Genomic DNA, 19,667 nt, shown 5'->3' with positions numbered 1-19,667 from the left:
AAGGGCGAAGGCTCAGGGACTCAGGGAGGTAAAGGTGGGGCAGCATGAAGGAGGGAAGAATCCCCTTGGGGCGGGCTCTCTGCTATGCCCGGTGGTATCCCTACCTCACCCTCCTCCACAGGCCCCGCCAGATCGTCTGGGCACACTGGGGGGGGGGGGGAAGTACTCTTTGGGCCCGAGTGGGAGCATTGGTGGATCGAAAAGGAGAAGGGGCGGCTTCAGGTGCCAGACAGCCAGGGACACCGACAATGACGGTGCCCTGCCAGGGCTCGGGGATCCCGGATGCCTCTCCGTGCCGGGCCAAGGGGCAGTCCTTCCGGACGTGCCCCATCACCCGGCAGAGGTAGCACCAGGCCTCCCCTATTGAATAATGCATCCGGTAGCAGGCCTCCTGGTAGGGGACCAAAAAGGACCCCTCGAGCACCTCACCGTCATGTGCCACCGGCGGCAGTTGTAACTATACCTGCCGGCGGAATGAGAGAACATGACGGAGGGCAGGGTCTTTGCCGCCCAATGGGAGAGGGCTGACCATGGAGATCAGCCTCCCCAGGGTAGAGAGGGTGGGTAACAGGCTTGCATTAGGAAGGAAGGGAGGGACAGAGATCAGGACCAGTCAGGTGCCCAGGTCTTCTAGCAGCTGCAGGGGGATGAACACGCCCCCCACCGCCAGGCCCTTCTCCACTGCCTCCTGGGAGGCGGTCTCTGATGCTAGGAAGAAGACGACCTTTCTGTACATCTTGGAGGCCACCACAATGGCTGTGGGCCACACCACCCTTGCCAATGCCCGCACGTAGGTCTCCACGTAGGGAGAGGCGGGCACCAGGAGGCAACGGACGCCGTGCTTCCTAGTCAAGGTGGGGAAGGGGCCCCGGCCGCTATAGATGGTAGCGAAGGCGGTGGATGGGGGAGATGATGATGCAGCGGCAGGTGGGGGGGCCGCCGCCACCTGGGCGTATGCCCTGGGGGTTGGGGGAGGGACACCCACAGAGCTGGTGGAGGGAACAACAGGGAGGGACGCCGCAGCCAGTTGTGGGGCCATGGCAGTGGGGGCACCCCCTGCCATGGAGGGCCTGTTTTCTTTAGCAGGGCCTTTACCCTTCTTTGTGCCCTGGCCCTTCCTGCCGGCTGGGGGGACTCCCCCAGAGTCAGAGGGGGCGAGGGACGTGGCAGCAGTGGAGGTCACCTTGTTACCCGCCACTGCCGGTGTTCCAGCAGGGATGGTAGCAGGTGGCTTGGCAGTGGCGGTTGAGGTAGAGGCTAGGGGGGGATGATGGTGGGGTGGGTGGAGGAGGGGCAGCAGGGCCTGCCCGAGGGGTCCCACTCACCTCGTCCCCTGCCATAATGAGGACGGGGGAGAACAAACACTGGAGGGGAGGTAGGGAAGGGGGAAGCAGGTCAACCACTCCTCCCCGCTAGGCTGCAGGCAGGGGAGGAGGGCGCCAAAAAAGGGGGTGGAATGGATGGGTGGGCTATCAAGGGCTAGGGGTCAGTCACGGATTCGGAGAGGGTTTCCGGCTCCTCTAATTGCACCAAGGAAGGGGGGATATAACAGCATAGGGGGGTGCAGTGAAACAGGGTCAAACTAAAATGGGGAGGGGCACAAGCGCATGGGAGGGGACATGGGCACACGAGGGGAGGGGCTAATCAGGGCAAGGGGATGCAGGGAGAAGGGAACAACCAGGCCAGGAATGGGGCAGGGGAACCACGGGGCTAGCTTCAGAGGCTGGGGCGGGTCAAACAAAGAAAGGCTGCAGAGGGAAAGGGCGGGGCAGGCAAACAAACTGGAGCTAGCGAGGGGCTGGAGCAAGGGAGAGGGGCAAAAGGCTGCAAGGGGCAAATGGGTAGGTAGCAAGGGTAAAGCTGGGGGCTTGCTACAGGGGGGAGAGGGTCAGTCCAAAGGAGGGGGGCACGTGCACCCACGTGCGCTTGTAACAAAAAGGAAAGGCAGTTTAGGCTGGCTGCTGTATCAGGCCCAATGGTGGCAACAGGGCATGGCAAGCCTAGGTGAGCAGCTGAGTCCCAGAGGCAGGAGCTCGAGGTAGATGGTGAGTAGCCGGTGGGGGTGGTGGAGGGGGCAACGATAATGGTGGTGGTGGGGATCGGGGGGGGGGAACACAGATGGACTAGGGGGCAGGCTCCACACCACACCCCCTGTGTCTCCACAAACACAGTCTAGATTCCCACCACAAGAGCACAGTTCAAAAGTTACTCAGTCCGGGAGGGCCCCCTCCACGGTGCTCTGTAGAATTCCTACGAGCTCCCCCACTGGCAGATGGTCTCTTCCTCTCCTCAGGGCTCCAGCAGCTCCCCAGCAGCTCCAGGCGGCAGTCTGGTGGCCAGCAGGAAGGACCCTTCTCAGGTGGAGATGGTGGTGGCATCCCCAGCAGTAGTAGCAATTGTTGGGGTCTCTCCCTCCCCTCCTCTGGGGAGTGGGCCAGCAGCCCCCCCACAAGGGGCTGTAGCTGGAGCAGAAGCAACCAAGGGTGTGGGTGAGTCTAGCAGCCAGCCAGCAAGCAAGCAGGTAGCAGAGAAAGAGGAGAAGGAGCAGCAGCTCCCTCCCTCTATGCCAGAGGGCTATAGGAGAGTGATCTATGAGTCCCAGGTCAGACAGGGTTTCTGTTCCCTGAGTAACTAGAGTAGGGACTGCACTAGAATGATCAGGAACCTGCTAGAACTAGTTAAGGCAGGTAGGCTAATTAGGACACCTTGGGTCAATTAAGAAGAAGCTGCTAGAATCAATTAAGGCAGGCTAATCATGGCACATGGGTTTTAAAAGGAGCTCACTTCAGTTTGTGGTGTGAGGAGCTGGGAGCAAGAAGGGAGGGAGGGAGGGAGGGAGGGTGGGTGGGTGGGTGTGTGTGTGTGTGTGTGTGTGTGTGTGTGTGTGTGTGTGTGTGTTCGTACACAATTGTTATAAGATGCCAGGAGAAAGGTCCTGTGGCGAGAATAAGGAAGGGGTTTGGAGGAGGAGGCCATGGGGAAGTAGCCCAGGGAGTTGTAGCTGTCATGCAACTGTTACAGGAGGTGCTATAGACAGCTGCAGTCCACAGGGCCCTGGGCTGGAACCCGGAGTAGAGGACGGGCCCGGGTTCCCCCCAAACCTCCCAATTGACCTGGACTGTGGGTTCTTCTAGAGGGGAAGTTCTCTGGGCTGTTCCCCAAACCACATGGTGAAACTCTGAGGCAAGAAAATCCACCAATAAGTGCAGGACCCACCAAGATAGAGGAGGAACTTTGTCACAGCAGTTTAAGCTTCTTCTGATCTTCCTTCTTACTTATTTTGCTTCCTTTTCTGTCCCTATTTCCCTTACCTGAAATAAGCAAACAGAAAATAACAAACCAGTAACCACTTTGTCTGTTCTCCAGCCAGCACACTTAAAACTCACTTAAAATCACTACCACTATCTCAAACCAATCAGCTGTGCACAGATCCTGCTTGACTATGCCACTGTGACGGGTTGGATCACAAAAACCGCCCCCTAATGTACCAAGACTACTTCTATCCCTGTTTTCCCTGCCAGCTCAGGACTCCAGCACCTTGTCCTGCTGAGCCAGACACTCCCATCTGCTCCAACACAAACCCAGGGTCTGAGTTACTTGCCCCAAAGCTGCAGGTTTACCTGAAAACAGCTCACAGAAGGGTGCTTGTCTTTAGCACTCAGATGCCCATCTCCCAATAGGGTCTAATCCCAAATAAATCCATTTTATTCTCCACCAGGTTGGTATTCCCCTATCTAATCCATATATCGACTCTGCCAAATTCCTGTTGGAGGGTTGGTGGTACATCTTTCTATGGGGAAATGTGTATAGTCCTAATTAGCTTAATTTCCACAAGATGTGGGTGTAGCAATCCATTTATTTCCTCCTTTTGACACTGCACATTGTGGGATTTGAGTAGTTTATAACTGTAACAACTGTGATTAGCAGTAACGATCGTTCCATCCAGGGCCAGGGAATTCCCATCTTTTTCTCCTTAGTGGGTTAATCTGTAATACACACATGACAGAATGTATGCATCCCCTTTCCCAATCCCCTGTTTTCACTTTTTTATCTGTGTGCAGTGAACCCACTGTTGCCCTCCTGTCTCTGTACCCAATAGTAAGACGCTGGGCCCCAATTGATCAAGGATCAGGTACAGGCTCTTCCATTTAGGAGCTGGGAATGGGTGGTGTTGACCTGGAATTTTGTAAATTTCTAGAGGGGGGAGGGATAGCTCAGTGGTTAGAGCATTGGACTGCTAAACCAAGCATTGTGAGTTCAATCCTTGAGGGGGCCATTTTGGGAACTAGGGTAAAAAAAATCTGTCTGGGGATCAGTCCTGCTTTGAGCAGGGGGTGGGACTATATGACCTCCTGAGGTCCCTTCCAACCTTGATATTCTATGATCTCCTACTGTGGGTAGATCACACTCCCCGGGAAGATCATACCACGCTTTGACTCTTGCTGCTCCTTGCTTCTCTTGCCAGGCCACTGCCTTACAATCATAGAATCATAGAATATCAGGGTTGGAAGGGACCTCAGGAGGTATCTAGTCCAATCCCCTGCTCAAAGCAGGACCAATCCCCAACTAAATCATCCCAGCCAGGGCTTTGTCAAGCCGGGCCTTAAAAACCTCTAAGGAAAGAGATTCCACCACCTCCCTAGGTAACCCATTCCAGTGCTTCGCCACCCTCCTAGTGAAATAGTGTTTCCTAATATCCAACCTAGACCTCCCCCACGGCAACTTGAGACCATTGCTCCTTGTTCTGTCATCGGCCACCACTGAGAACAGCCGAGCTCCATCCTCTTTGGAACCCCCTTTCAGGTAGTTGAAAGCAGCTATCAAATCCCCCCTCATTCTTCTCTTCTGGGGACTAAACAATCCCAGTTCCCTCAGCCTCTCCTCATAAGTCATGTGCCCCAGCCCCCTAATCATTTTTGTTGTCCTCCGTTGGACTCTTTCCAATTTTTCCACATCCTTGTTGTAGTGTGGGGCCCAAAACTGGACACAGTATTCCAGATGAGGCCTCACCAATGTCGAATAAAGGGGAACGATCACGTTCCTGGATCTGCTGGCAATGCCCCTACTTATACAGCCCAAAATGCCTTTAGCCTTCTTGGCAACAAGAGCATACTGTTGACACATATCCAGCTTCTCGTCTACTGTGACCCCTAGGCCCTTTTCTGCAGAACTGCTACCTAGCCATTCGGTCCCTAGTCTGTAGCAGTGCATGGGATTCTTCCATCCTAAGTGCAGGACTCTGCACTTGTCCTTGTTGAACCTCATCAGGTTTTTTCTGGCCCAATCCTCTAATTTGTCTGGGTCCCTCTGTATCCAATCCCTACCCTCTAGTGTATCTACCACGCCTCCCAGTTTAGTGTCATCTGCAAACTTGCTGAGAGTGCAGTCCACACCATCCTCCAGATCATTAATAAAGATAGTAAAGAAAACCGACCCCAGGACCGACCCTTGGGGTACTCTGCTTGAAACCGGCTGCTAACTAGACATGGAGCCATTGATCACTACCCGTTGAGTCCGACGATCTAGCCAGCTTTCTATCCACCTTATAGTCCATTCATCCAGCCCATACTTCTTTAACTTGGCGGCAAGAATACTGTGGGAGACCGTATCAAAAGCTTTGCTAAAGTCAAGGAATAACACATCCACTGCTTTCCCCTCATCCACAGAGCCAGTTATCTCATCATAGAAAGCAATTAGCTTAGTCAGGCACGACTTCGCCTTGGTGAATCCATGCTGACTGTTCCTGATCACTTTCCTCTCCTCTAAGTGTTTCATAATTGATTCCTTGAGGACCTGCTCCATGATTTTTCCAGGGACTGAGGTGAGGCTGACTGGCCTGTAGTTCCCCGGATCCTCCTTCTTCCCTTTTTAAAAGATGGGCACTACATTAGCCTTTTTTCAAAGTTTTGAGTTTTCAAAAATAATGGCCAATGGCTCTGCAATCTCATCCGCCAACTCCTTTAGCACCCTTGGATGCAGCACATCCGGCCCCATGGACTTGTGCACATCCAGTTTTTCTAAATAGTCCCCGAACTACTTCTTTCTCCACAGAGGGCTGGTCACCTTCTCCCTATACTGTGCTGCCCAGTGCAGCAGTCTGGGAGCTGACCTTGTTCATGAAGACAGGGGCAAAAAAATCATTGGGTACATTAGCTTTTTCCACATCCTTGGTCACTAGGTTGCTTCCCTCATTCAGTAAGGGGCCCACACTTCCCTTGACTTTCTTCTTGTTGCTAACATACCTGAAGAAACCCTTCTTGTTACTCTTAACATCCCTTGCTAGCTCCAACTCCAAGTGTGATTTGGCCTTCCTGATTTCACTCCTGCATGCCTGAGCAATATTTTTATACTCCTCCCTGGTCATTTGTCCAATCTTCCACTTCTTGTAAGCTTCTTTTTTGCGTTTAAGATCAGCAAGGATTTCACTGTTTAGCCAAGCTGGTCGCCTGCCATATTTACTATTCTTTCTACTCATCGGGATGGTTTGTTCCTGCAACCACAATAAGGATTCTTTAAAATACAGCCAGCTCTCCTGGACCCCTTTGCCTTCATGTTATTCTCCCAGGGGATCCTGCCCATCTGTTCCCTGAGGGAGTCAAAGTCTGCTTTTCTGAAGTCCAGGGTCCTTATTCTGCTGCTCTCCTTTCTTCCTTGTGTCAGGATCCTGAACTCAATCATCTCATGGTCACTGCCTCCCAGGTTCCCATCCACTTTTGCTTCCCCTACTAGTTCTTCCCTGTTTGTGAGTAGCAGGTCAAGAAAAGCTCTGCCCCTGGTTGGTTCCTCCAGCTCTTGCACCAGAAATTGTCCCCTACGCTTTCCAAAAACCTCCTGGATTGTCTGTGCACCGCTGTATTGCTCTCCCAGCAGATATCAGGGTGATTAAAGTTTCCCATGAGAACCAGAGCCTGCGATCTAGTAACTTCTGCTAGTTGCCAGAAGAAAGCCTCCTCCACCTCATCCCCCCTGGTCTGGTGGTCTATAGCAGTCTCCGACCACGACATCATCCTTGTTGCTCCCACTTCTCAACTTTATCCAGAGACTCTTCAGGTTTTTCTGCAGTTTCATACCGGAGCTCTGAGCAGTCATACTCCTCTCTTACATACAACGCAACTCCCCCACCTTTTCTGCCCTGCCTGTCCTTCCTGAACAGTTTATATATATCCATGACAGTACTCCAGTCATGTGAGTTATCCCACCAAGTCTCTGTTATTCCAATCACATCATAGTTCCCTGACTGTGCCAGGACTTCCAGTTCTCCCTGCTTGTTTCCCAGGCTTCTTGCATTTGTGTACAGGCACTTAAGATAACTCATCGATCATCCCTCTTTCTCAGCATGAGACAGGAGTCCTCCCCTCTTGCGCTTTCCTGCTTGTGCTTCCTCCCAGGATCCCCATTTCCCCACTTACCTCAGGGCTTTGGTCTCCTTCCCCCGGTGAACCTAGTTTAAAGCCCTCCTCACTAGGTTAGCCAGCCTGCTGGCGAAGATGCTCTTCCCTCTCTTCGTTAGGTGGAGCCCGTCTTTGCCTCGCACTCCTTCTTCTTGGAACACCATCCCATGGTCGAAGAATCCAAAGCCTTCTCTCCGACACCACCTGCGTAGCCATTCGTTGACTTCCACGATTCGACGGTCTCTACCCCGGCCTTTTCCTTGCACAGGGAGGATGGACGAGAACACCACTTGCACTTCAAACTCCTTTATTCTTCTTCCCAGAGCCACGTAGTCTGCAGTGATCCACTCAAGGTCATTCTTGGCAGTATCATTGGTGCACATGTGGAAAAGCAGGAAGGGGTAGCTATCCGAGGGCTTGATGTGTCTCGGCAGTCTCTCCGTCACATCGTGAATCCTAGCTCCTGGCAAGCAGCAGACCTCTCAGTTTTCTCGGTCGGGGCGGCAGATAGATGGCTCAGTCCCCCTGAGGAGGGAGTCCCCGACCACCACCACCCTCCTCCTCCTCTTGGGAATGGTGGTCGTGGAACCCCCATCCCTAGGACAGTGCATCTTTTGCCTTCCAATCGGTGGAGTCTCCTTCTGCTCCCTTCCCTCAGATGGGTCATCTAGTCCACTATCCGCATTAATACCTGTAGAGAGAACATGGAAACGATTGCTCATCTGTATCTCCATTGCTGGTACATGGACGCTCCTCTTTCTCCTTCTGGATGTCACATGCTGCCAAACTTCTTCACCTTCCTTCTGTCCCTGCTGCGCCTGCTCTGAATCTTCAGAACGTTGTGGCCGTAGAAGCATCTCCAGACATCTGTCAAGGAAATCTTCATTTTCCCTTATGCAACGCAGAGTCGATACTTGTTTCTCCAGACCTCGAACCTTCTCTTCCAATATGGAGACCAGCTTACACTTTGTACAGACAAAGTCGCTTCCGTCCTGTGGAAGAAAGACAAACATGGCACAACCTGTGCAGGTTACAACAGTTGATCGCTCACCTTCCATATCGCCTTCCTCTTAAGAGCGTCCTTAGCTGTTGCAGTAACTACTCAGCGAAACCAGCAGATGAAAGCCTCAGTGAGCTCTCGCCCAGGCGAACTCCTAGGCAAACTCCCTCTGCTAGCCTCTGCTGTTGACCGCTCAGCTGGGTCGCTGCTGACTGTCCTTATATACCAGTCAGGCCTACTCAAGGCCCACCTGGAACAAAGCACTCCCAATTCACACTTTTCAAACAAAACAAGCAAGCAATCAAGCACACGGTCAAACTGACCAACTGTCCCGGCAACAGACACTCAGATACTCACGAACACAGCCCCCCTAATGCAGCACTTAGCGTACCTCCTTTTCTCTACCTGTTTCACATGGTCGATTAGGGTTAAAATCCATTCTGGTGTTAGGCGTGTGTAGTGACTTCCCGAGGTAATGGGGTAAGTGGATTTTCCCTCCATTCCATGGGCCTTCTCATGAGAGCTTTGTATGGAGAAAATCCTGTGCCCTTTGATTCTCGGGCCTTTATTCTCATTAAGACAAAGGGAAGTAACAGTAACCAGTTTTCCTCCCATTTACACTTCCTTTCTCAGCTCACTTTTGATGGTGTGTTTCATGCCTTCCACCTGCCCTGCAGCCTGTGGGTGATAAGCAATATGGAACAACTGTGTGATTACAGTGAGGGCTGACAACTCCCCTAACAGATTTGACTGGAAAGCCGCTCTTTGGTCTGAGTCAATCACCTTTGGGACCCCCCCAGCGAGTGAATACCTCATTTACCAATTTTTTTGCAGTTACTCGGGCAGTTTGATACTTTGTGGGGAACGCTTCCACCCACCTGCTGAAAGCATCCACCACCACCAACATGAATCGGTTTGGTCTGTGATCTCCTGGTAGGGGTCCTGTGTAGTCAATTTGTATTCTTTCCCAAGGTCCCCTTGGGGCATGTCTCATTAAGTCTCCCCTTAGCACCTTGTAAGGTGGATTGTGCCTGGCACAATCCAAAGTTCCAGATGAGACTTTAAATCAGCTGCCATTCCTGACCGCCAGCACAATTTTTTAAAGTTCAGAGTGCCTCCTCAAACCCAGGGTGTCCCCCTGCCAAGATCCCATGCACCCAACTTAAGAAAGCTGTCTGGCTTCCTTGAGGACACAGCATTACTGGTCCTTCAGCTATTAGGACACACCAAATATCTTCCCTTAGTACTACTTTTGGCCCATGTCTATCCCCAAGTTTTGTGATGCCTTCCAGTCCTGGGTCAGATTCTTGCAACTCCCAAATTCACCTTCCATGATCTGTGTCCACCCCACTTCTTGTTACCCTTTGCTACAGGCACACTCTGCTGTGGTTCACATGGCCATGGGGGCACCTCTGTTGCAGCCCCCTTAGCCTTTGTATTGACCAGGTTATTCCCTTTGCTTAGGGGTCCTGATTTCCTGTGTCTAGGGTGACCAGACAGCAAATGTGAAAAATCAGGACAGAGGTTGGGGGTAATAGGAGTCTATATAAGAAAGAGACCCCAAAATCGGGACTGTCCCTATAAAATCGGGACATCTGGTCACCCTACTTGGGTGCCTTTACCTTTACCACATTGATTCGTGCAAAACTGTGACTAAGCTCCTCCACTCGTTTCCACCAGCTAGCATGCTTGATTGTGGAGCCACCAGTTGTCCTGAAATGATTATCCGCCCACCATCTCAGCATCCATGTGACCCCACAAAATACATAATTCGAATCCACCATCACCCAACATTCTGGCTCAAATTTGGGATCTACTTCAGTTAAAATTGTAAGCAAGGCTGCCAGTTCTGCCTCTTGTACTGACCTTACTTCTAGTGAGAAACCAATGGTGCTGACTGTCTCAGTTCCTCTGATTTCCACAGCAGCCAAATCTGCAGATTTTCACCCCCGATACATACAATTTCCATCCAAAAAATATACCGGTGTCCCCTCCTTTACCTGACTGGGATTAGCCACCTGAAACACCTGGTGTTGGCTTTTACCTGGGCTGGCTTCACCAATGTGAAGGTGTAATCCAGCTACCAAGACTACAGGTTCCTTTAACACTTTTGGGGTACAGGTCTGTCGCATCTTAGGTGCATTTAACATGCGTGATTTCAGCTTTACACGGTCGGCAAAACAAAAAAAAGAGAAAAGTAACAATTTAAATACTGTTTCTTTAGTGCCAGCAATTCTGCCCACCATTACATTCAATGGAACCAGGCCCTGACCAATTTCATCTTCATTATCTTCCTGCCCCTCCGATTCACCTCCTTCTTCATCCTGGACTTAAATTGGGCCAATATGCTGACTAGCACAATCACCTCCTTCCACATGTTCTCCACCGCCTTCTTCCTCACCACCATCGGTGTCAATCTCTGCATCCTCGTGGCACGCTCTGAGTGGTATGGGAACCACTGCCCGCCACCGTTACCTTTCACTATGGGTTTGGGCATGTGGGCCCTGTCTCTTGGGTTCAGCTTGCGGTACGATGATCTCTGGGAATCCCTCCTCTCACCTGCCAGCACCAGCCTGAATTTCCGAGGGGATGAACGGAGGGTGAAGGCCGCCATTGCAATCCAGTTCCTGGTCGGGTTTCTGATCCCACTAGCCTTGATCTTGATCCCAACATTCTACATCGTTCTGGCTGCCAAGCTGAGAAGGAACAGGCTAATCCAGTCCACCAAGTCACTCAAGAATTCTGTTCACTGGGACATGTAACTTCCTCTTGATCCAAAAATTCTTATTTTTAGCAAGTGAATTTTTTGGCCTGGTTCATAGAAGAGCAACAAGAATGATTACTGGATTAGAAAATCTGCCTTACAGTGAGAAACTCAAGGAGTGCAATCTATTTAGCTTAAGAAAGAGAAGGTGAAGGGGTGACTTGATCACAGTCTGAAAGTACCTATGTGGGGAACAAATATTTCAAAACAGGATATTCAGTCTAGCAGAGGAAGTTTAACATGATCCAGTAAAGAGAAGTTGAACCTAGACAAATTCAGACTGGAAATGAGGTGTAAATTTTTAATGGTCAGAGTAACTGACCATTGGAGCAATTTCCCAAGGGTCGTGGTGGGTCCTCCATCACTGGCAATGTTCAATCAAGCTGGGGTGTTTGTCTAAAAGCTCTACTCTAGGAATTGTTTTGGGGCAGTTCTCTGGCCCGTGTGACCCGGGAGGTCAGACGAGATGATCACACTCGTCCCTTCCAGCCTTGGAATGCATGAATCTGTCATTTTTACAAAATATATGGATTCTTGGTTTTACTCATTTTTAGATTATTTTGGTCTTTCTAATTTTAGTTTTACACTTCTTTTGACAGAGTTTATGCTCCATTCTATTTTCATGAATAGGATTTAAGTTCCACTTTTTTAAAGATGCCTTTTTGCCTCTCAAAGCTTCTTTAGTATCAGAGGGGTAGCTGTGTCAGTCTGAATCTGTAAAAAGCAACAGAGGGTCCTGTGGCACCTTTGAGACTAACAGAAGTACTGGGAGCATAAGCTTTCGTGGGTAAGAACCTCACTTCTTCAGATGCAAGACATCTTGCATCTGAAGAAGTGAGGTTCTTACCCACGAAAGCTTATGCTCCCAATATTTCTGTTAGTCTCAAAGGTGCCACAGGACCCTCTGTTGCTTTTTAAAGCTTCTTTAGTTTGCTATTTATCCACGGTGGCACTTTTTTGGTTCCCTTACTATGTTTTTTTAATTTGGGGTATACATTTAAGTTGAGCCCCTATTATGGTGTCTTTTCAAAGTTTCCATACAGCTTGCAGGGATTTCACTTTTGGAACTGTCGCTTTTCATTTCTTTTTTTACTAACTTCCTCATCTTTGTGTAGTTTTCTTTTCTGAAATTAAATGCTACCGTGGTGGGCTGGTGTGATGTTTCCCCCGCCACAGGGATGTTAATTTCATTATATTATGCTCCCTATTACCAAGCGCTTAAGTCATATTGACCCTTGGACCAGAACCTGTGATCCACTTAGGACTAAATCAAGAATTGGCTCACCCCTTGTGGGTTCTAGGACTAGCTGCTCTTTGAAGCAGTCATTTAAGGTGTCAAGAATCTTTATTTCTGTATCTTCTCCTGAAGTGACATGTGTCCAGTCGATATAGGGAGAGTTGAAATCGCCCATTATTATTGAGTTTTTTAAATTTTAATAGCTTCTCTAATCTTCCAGAATATTTCACAGTCACTATCACCATCCTGGTCAGGTGGTCTGTAATATATCCCTACTCTTTATTCTTCGGGCATGGAATTATTCTCCATTGAGATTCTATGGTACAGTTTGGTTCATTTAAGATTTTTCTTCATATGACTCCGTGCTTTCTTTCACAGAGTGCCACTCCCCCACCATCACGACCTTTTCTGTCCTTCCTATATATTGTGTACTCTGGTATTTCTGTGTCCTATTGATAATCCTCATTCCACTAATCTTCTGTCATGCATGTTCTGTTGATGTCCTCATTTCACATGTGGCATTCAGGTTCACCCATCTTATTATTTAGACTTCTAGCATTTTAAATAAGAACTTAAATGTCACTTTTTAGCCGTCTCCCATTACGCGCTGCAATTGAATCGACATAGGATTCTACTGGTGAGATTTTCAAAAGCACCCATGTGAGTTAGTTGCTTAACTCCTGAATTCATGCGTCCGACTCCCAGCGGGGTCTGCTCACTTTCCCCAGCCAGGAGGGGCTGGAGGGCAGAGTCCCAGCTGGCGTCTCTGCTCCTGGGCCCTCGCACAGTGGAGTCAGGTGGATGTTGCTGTCTCAGCCCCGGCTCTCCGATGGGGGCCCCGCCCACCAGCCCACGGAAGTGGCCAGCCGAATGCAGACACCTTGCTAGGGCCCAGCAGAGTGAGGGGAGCTGTTAGAGAGCTTTCCCTCCACCCTCCTGTTTCCCTGGTTCTTGTCACACAGACAGCAAGCACCAAAAGACCAGAAGTCAGTAGTGCAGAGAGCACAATGTTCATTGGGGTTAATGTCCAGCAAGCATGATTCCAATTTCCCTTCCCCCCACTTCCTGTTTGACCCCAGTTTATATAGTAATATTCTCAGCTACACCTTACCCAATCATTTTACTGATATTTAACTAACCAATCCTAACACAATTCTCCAACCAATTTTATTCCACTACCCTCAATAATTTACACTTAGCCAAATGAATTATACAGCAGACAGAAACAATTAGAGAACCAGACAGATTATGAATAGAAAAGTGGGGGGCATAAAAATAAAACATACAGAAATGAGGGTTTCACAACCACAACCATCGATCAGTGATTTCTTGACAGACAGGATGTTATCAAACTAAGTTTTCTTTAACCATCTTAAGATGTGTTTCTTTATCTGGTGGTGATGGACACTATCAGGACAGGATCGTCTTCCTAACAGCCCAATACCCCCTTATTTCAGTGTGACTGGTCTGGGATGTGAGGATGTGACCATTCGCGTCCCAGTTCATGGCTGCCCCTGCTGCTTAGCCTAAGAACAAGGCCTCAGACTATCCTAGTGAGAGAAGGCCCAGACACAGGCGGACTGGGATTTTCATTCTTTGTTTTTATACCCCTATAACTAGCTAAGTGATAAAAAGACACCTAAGTTCTTAAAGTATAGGCCTTTACAGGCAGGCCTGAATATCTATATTCTAACAGGAACTTGTGGTTCACATAACATCTGCATGTAGCTGTGGGTGCCGGAGGCCTTCCAGGTTTTGCAGAAGTATTCGGACCCAGCCACATCCTGTGATCTCCACTCATTCTTCTTCCCGCCCCAGATATACCCTCACATGAACGGCTTCCTCCTCCGGGCTGAGCCAGTCTGTGAGAGCTGCAGGCATAGCATTGGGGACCTTGGACAGGGGTCAACTCTGAGACGCTGCCTCCCCCAAGAGACTGGTAAGGAAATGAGATAAACCCCATCTACCTCCACTGGCTCTCATTCTGTCCCGCCGCCCACACCAAGGCCCCCTGGATCTCCCCCCTTCCAGCTGCCCCCATCCCCTCCCCTCATCTGGTCCGGTTAGAACCATTTGAAATTATTGGTGTGTCCTGTGTCAGAGATCAGGGGCTCCCGTTCAGCTTGGTTGTGTACAGACACTGACCGAACTCGGGGGCCCCATTGTGCCAGGCGCTGCACAGACCCAGAGGGAGAACGAGGCCTGCTCACAGCGAGCTCACACTCTAAACAGACAAATGTTTGGAGAGGAAACTGAGGCACGGGGCTGTGATCTGACTTGCCCAGGCTCCTCGAGCAGTTCAGTGAGAGTCTGGGATCAAGTATCAGAGGGGTAGCCGTGTTAGTCTGAATCTGTAAAAAGCAACAGAGGGTCCTGTGGCACCTTTAAGACTAACAGAAGTATTGGGAGCATAAGCTTTCCTGGGTTAATGCCCGCTTCATCAGACACAAGTCTGGGATGGAACTACCCGTGTAACCACTACAATAGACTTTTGTAGTATCCTTCCTTTTTAAAAAAAAGTTTTTTAGCTGATTACCGGTCTCTTCTTCCTCTGGTGTTTGGCCAGCTTTTTTGTTGTCGTCCTTGTTCCAATCTTACATTTCTCCTCCTGGAGAGTTTCTCTCCATTACTGGAGGTTTTCACAGCGGGGATTTTTCGGTGGGGATTTTGCCTGCTCCACTAACTCACCCCCGGACATGGCCCAAACCACAATTAAACTCCACTTCAAAATGAAGGGGGCTGAGGAAGACTCTCTTTCAGAAATTCCATTATTTTAATAAAAATGTGTGTGGGGCGAAGGGATCATTCATTAACTTCTTTTTAAGAAAGATAGGAATAATATTCTCCTTTGGGAAACTAACAGCAAGAAGATTATTTGGGAATTTTGGTGAGGCGGCGGAGCAGGGTGGGTCTCTCCAGTCTCTGTTCCTGCATCATGAACTGCTCCCCTCTTCTAGAAATCCAACTTTTCAGCTAGAAGCAAATGTGGGTTTTTTTAAATATATGCTTTAGTTGAAAAACGATATTATGTGAAAACAAACACATTCAGGCAGAGAATAGACATGACAAGTCATGTATTTTGGCAGGGGGTTAAACTAGATGACCCTTGCGGTCCCCTTCTAGCCCTCTGGCTCTATGCTTCTAAGGTCTTTGATTCATTGGGCCATTGGCCTACGAGGATTTGACCCTATCTGAGTTCAGCTCAGGATTTGGGGAGTCTGTAAAGTCTGAGGGGATTATAAACTCGGCGGCTGTCTCTGTCTGTCTGTGTCCTCTCCTGGAGCCCTTTTCATTGCTCTTCCTTCCTTTGCTCAGTATAACGTCTTCGCTGTCTCTACCGTGCCCTGAGGAGAATAAGGGGATACGGTGACTGCAACTCTTCCAGGAATGGTGTTGGTAGTCATCTCTCTGGTGCTTGGTGGCATGGCCTTCCTTGCTGGGGTGCCATTGAACTGCTACATCCTCTTTGTCGCCGGCTGCCGTATGGGGAGGACGGCCAGCACCATGTGGTTCCTGAACCGGGCCGTGGCCGATTTAATCTTCATCGTCTTCCTGCCCTTCAGATACATCTTCTTACTGCGCTTAAACTGGGCCATGAAGCTGAGCAGCACCATCACCTCCTTCCACATGTTCTCCAGCGCCTTCCTCCTCATGGCCCTCAGTGTCGATCGCTGCATCCTCGTGGCACGTCCTGAGTGGGCCCAGAACCACCGCACGCCCCGCCTGGCTTTCATGATTGTTTTGGTCATAATGGCCCTGTCTCTTGGGTTCAGTTTGCGGTACGTTGGTCTCTTGGGATCCCTCACCTCACCTCGGGACATCGCCGATACAGATGAAGGCAACGTGAAGGCCGCCGTTGTGATCCAGTTCCTGGTTGGGTTTCTGATCCCATTAGTCTTGATCTTAATCCCAACCTTCTACATGGTTCTAGCTGCCAAGTTGAGGAGGAAGAGGCTGATCCAGTCCACCAAGCCACTCAAGATCCTCCTTGGTTTGATCCCAGCCTTTTTCCTCTGCTGGCTGCCGTATCATGTCTCCTTGCTGCTGATTTTAGATACAAACCATCCACGTCATCTGATCCCGGTAATTGTTTTTACTTCAGTCCTGACATATTTCAGCACTTGGCTCAACCCCATCTTCTACCTCACCATGGAGGAAGAGTATCTAAGGTACCGGCAAGTTGCACGCAACCCCCAAACCACTGACAACTTGAGTCCGGAGCCGGCTGAATAGGGGAATGTATCAAATTGTCAATATTTGCATTAAGATAGTTGAAAAATTCTTTTTCCTGGGACCCATAGCTTCCTCTTGACCCCAAAATTATCTTTTTTAGAAAGTTAATTTTTTGGCCTTACTCAAAGAGCCACAAGTAGTTCTGCAATTTCACATTTGAGTTCCTTCAGAACACTTGGGTGAATGCCATCTGGTCGCGGTAATTTATTACTGTTTACTTTATCAATTTGTTCCAAAATCTCCTCTAATGACACCTCAATCTGGGACAGTTCCTCAGATTTGTCACATTTTTGTGTAGTTCGCTTTTCTGAAATTAAAGGCAACAGTATTGGGCCGCTGTTTCCCCCACCACAGAGATGTTCAATTTAATTATATTATATTATGGTCACTATTACCAAGCGGTTTAGTTATATTATTCACTCCTTGGACCAGATCCTGTGCTCTCCTTAGGACTAAATCAAGAATTGCCTCTCCCCTTGTGGTTTCCAGGACTAGCTGCTCTAAGAATCTGTTAGAATACAGATTCCAGGCCTGTCTGTAAAGGTCTATACTTAAAGAACTTAGGTGTATTTTCATAATTTAGCTAGTTACAGTGGTATAATACAATGAATGAAAATCACAGTCTGCCTGTGTATGGGCCTTCTCTCACTAGGCTAGTCTGAGGCCTGGTTCTTAGGCTAAGCACCAGGGGTAGCCATAAGAGGGAAGCCAACGGTCACATCCTCACATCCCAAACAAGTCACGTTGAAATAAGGGGGTATTGCGCTGTTACAAAGGCAATCCTGTCCTGATAGTGCCCATCATCACCAGACAAAGATGGTGAAAGAGAACGTAGTTTGATAGCATGCTGTCTGGCAAGAAATCACTTATCAATAGTTGTGGTTGTGAAACCCTCATTTCTTTATCGTTTTATCTTAATGGCCCCCACTTTTCTATTGTTAATCTGTCTGGTTCTGTAATTGTTTCTGTCCTGCTGTATAATTAAGTTTGCTACCTGTAAATTAATTAGGTTAGTGGGATATAATTGGTTAGAGAATTATGTTACACTATATTAGGATTGGTTAGTAAAATTTCAGACAAATGATTGGTTAAGGTATAACTGAGAATATTTTTATATAAACTGGGGTCAAACAGGAAGTGGGGGGAAGGTAAATTGGAATCATGTTTGCTAAGGGGGGGAAACGGGAATAGGGAACAGGGGACAGGTACACAGGCAGGCTCTGTGGCATCAGACCTGGGAAGGAGGACACTGGGGAATAGACTCTATCTGTGTATAGAGATAAGCCCGACTGGTGTGAAGGGCTTTGGGTATGCTTGCTTGTAAATTAACCCCAATAAACATCACATTGTCTGCCCTTTGGACTTGTGGTCTTTTGCTGCTTGCTGTCTGCGTGTCAAGAACCAGGGGAGAGGGTGAAGGGAAAGCCCTCCAACAGAAGCAGTAATTTAAATGTGTCAAGGAACTTAATCTTGGAGTCCCAGCCTGAGGTAATATGTATCCAGTCAACATGGGGACCATTGAAATTCCCCATTATTATTGAGTTTTTTATTTTAATAGCCTCTCTAATCTCCCTGAGCATTTCACAGTCGCTATCACCATGCTGGTCAGGTGGTCAGTAATATATCCCTACCACTATATTCTTATTATTCAGGTATGGAATTACTATCCATTGAGATTCTATGGTACAGTTTGGTTCATTTAAGATTTTTGACTCTACACTTTCTTTCACATATAGTGCCACTCCCTGACCAGGATGACCTGCTCTGTGATATAGTTTGTAACCTTGTATTACTGTCTCCCACTGATTATCCTCATTCCACCAAGATTCTGTGATGCCTGTTGTAACAATATCCTCATTTAATACACGGCACTCTAGTTCACCCACCTTATCATTTAGACTTCTAGCATTTCTATATAAGAACTTAAATGTCACTTTTTAACTGTCTGCCATTATGTGATGTAATTGACTTGAATTAGGCTTCTATGAGTGAGATTTTCAAAAGCGCCTATGTGAGTTAGGTGCTTAACTCATAACATCAAAGGGAATTTGGCATCTAACTCCCTTAGTCACTTTTAAAAACTTGTCCTGTCTCTTCATTGCCAAGCCGGAGCCTTCAAACCTCATGAGCCACTCCTTAAAACATCATGAGATTGGTTTGAAAAGAAAGACATTTGGGTTCGCACCTCCACCGCCTCAGTCCCGCGCTGCTTGCCCCGGGCCCTCACAGCGCCAGGGGCAGGGAGAGGCAGAGCCCGGCTCTGAGCGGGGCAGTGGGGGATACTGCCCCGCCGGGGGACCCCCGTGGCTCGGGCACCTGGGGGTCATTGTCCGTCCTCTTGGCTCTGCCTGCACGGAGCTGGGGAAGCAGCTGTCAGCACCTGCCCCTCTCAGCCCTTGCATCCCCCCATCCCGCTCGCAGCCTCTTCACTTGTACCTCGCTCCTTCGCCGCACCCCTTCCCCTTGTACTCTCCCTTCACCTGCAACTCTCCCCTTGTACCCTCCCCCAGCCCTCTCCTCCCGCACCTCCCCCTTCCCCTGCACCTCTTCTCCTGCAACCCTTCTGATACCCCCTCTCCTCCTCCGCCCTCCTCCGCTTCTCTGCCAGTGCAGAGCCCCCAAGCGCCCCACACCCGCTCCTCTGTCTGAACCCTCTTTACTAGATCCCCACCCCTTTCCGGGTACAAGGTTTGAGGGTTAGTCCCTATGCCTTCCATGTGCATTTGGAGCACTAAAGATGGGTTTGCAGGGGACGGGACTTATACTAAAGTTAAATAAAAATAGGAGAAATGGTTTGATCCCCACTGCACGTATAAACAGGGATTGCTGTGGTGAACGAGGAGGTCATGTTTGGGGGGGGGCAGGGTTAGGGCGGCAGGGGGTGTGGGTGGGGAAGGGCACTGGTGGGCAGGGAGAGCCCAGGGCTGGGGGGGGGGCAGCCAAAATTTCTTTTTGCTTGGGGCGGCAAAAAACCTAGAGCCAGCCCTGCCACCCGCCTGCCCCTGGATGTGGACAACCAAACACAGACACTTTGCTAGGCCC

At 49.3% G+C, this 19,667-nt stretch overlaps 1 protein-coding gene and 1 pseudogene across 1 annotated transcript; both read left to right on the top strand.

Moving 5' to 3' along the window:
* Nucleotides 1–248: 248 nt before the first annotated feature.
* On the top strand, nt 249–12,387 carry LOC128827382 (N-formyl peptide receptor 3-like; annotated as a pseudogene).
* A 3,392-nt stretch (nt 12,388–15,779) lies between these two features.
* LOC128826810 (C3a anaphylatoxin chemotactic receptor-like) lies at nt 15,780–16,808 on the top strand. Its single transcript, XM_054010297.1, has one exon. It carries the CDS (start codon nt 15,780–15,782, stop codon nt 16,623–16,625), a length of 846 nt encoding a protein of 281 aa, XP_053866272.1. The 3' UTR covers nt 16,626–16,808.
* Nucleotides 16,809–19,667: the final 2,859 nt, after the last annotated feature.

The sequence above is a fragment of the Malaclemys terrapin genome, chromosome 21, assembly GCF_027887155.1.
Source record: "Malaclemys terrapin pileata isolate rMalTer1 chromosome 21, rMalTer1.hap1, whole genome shotgun sequence".
Classification (NCBI taxonomy): domain Eukaryota; kingdom Metazoa; phylum Chordata; order Testudines; family Emydidae; genus Malaclemys; species Malaclemys terrapin.
Note: the sequence above shows the minus strand (reverse complement) of the source record. Positions and strands in the feature narration are given on the sequence as shown.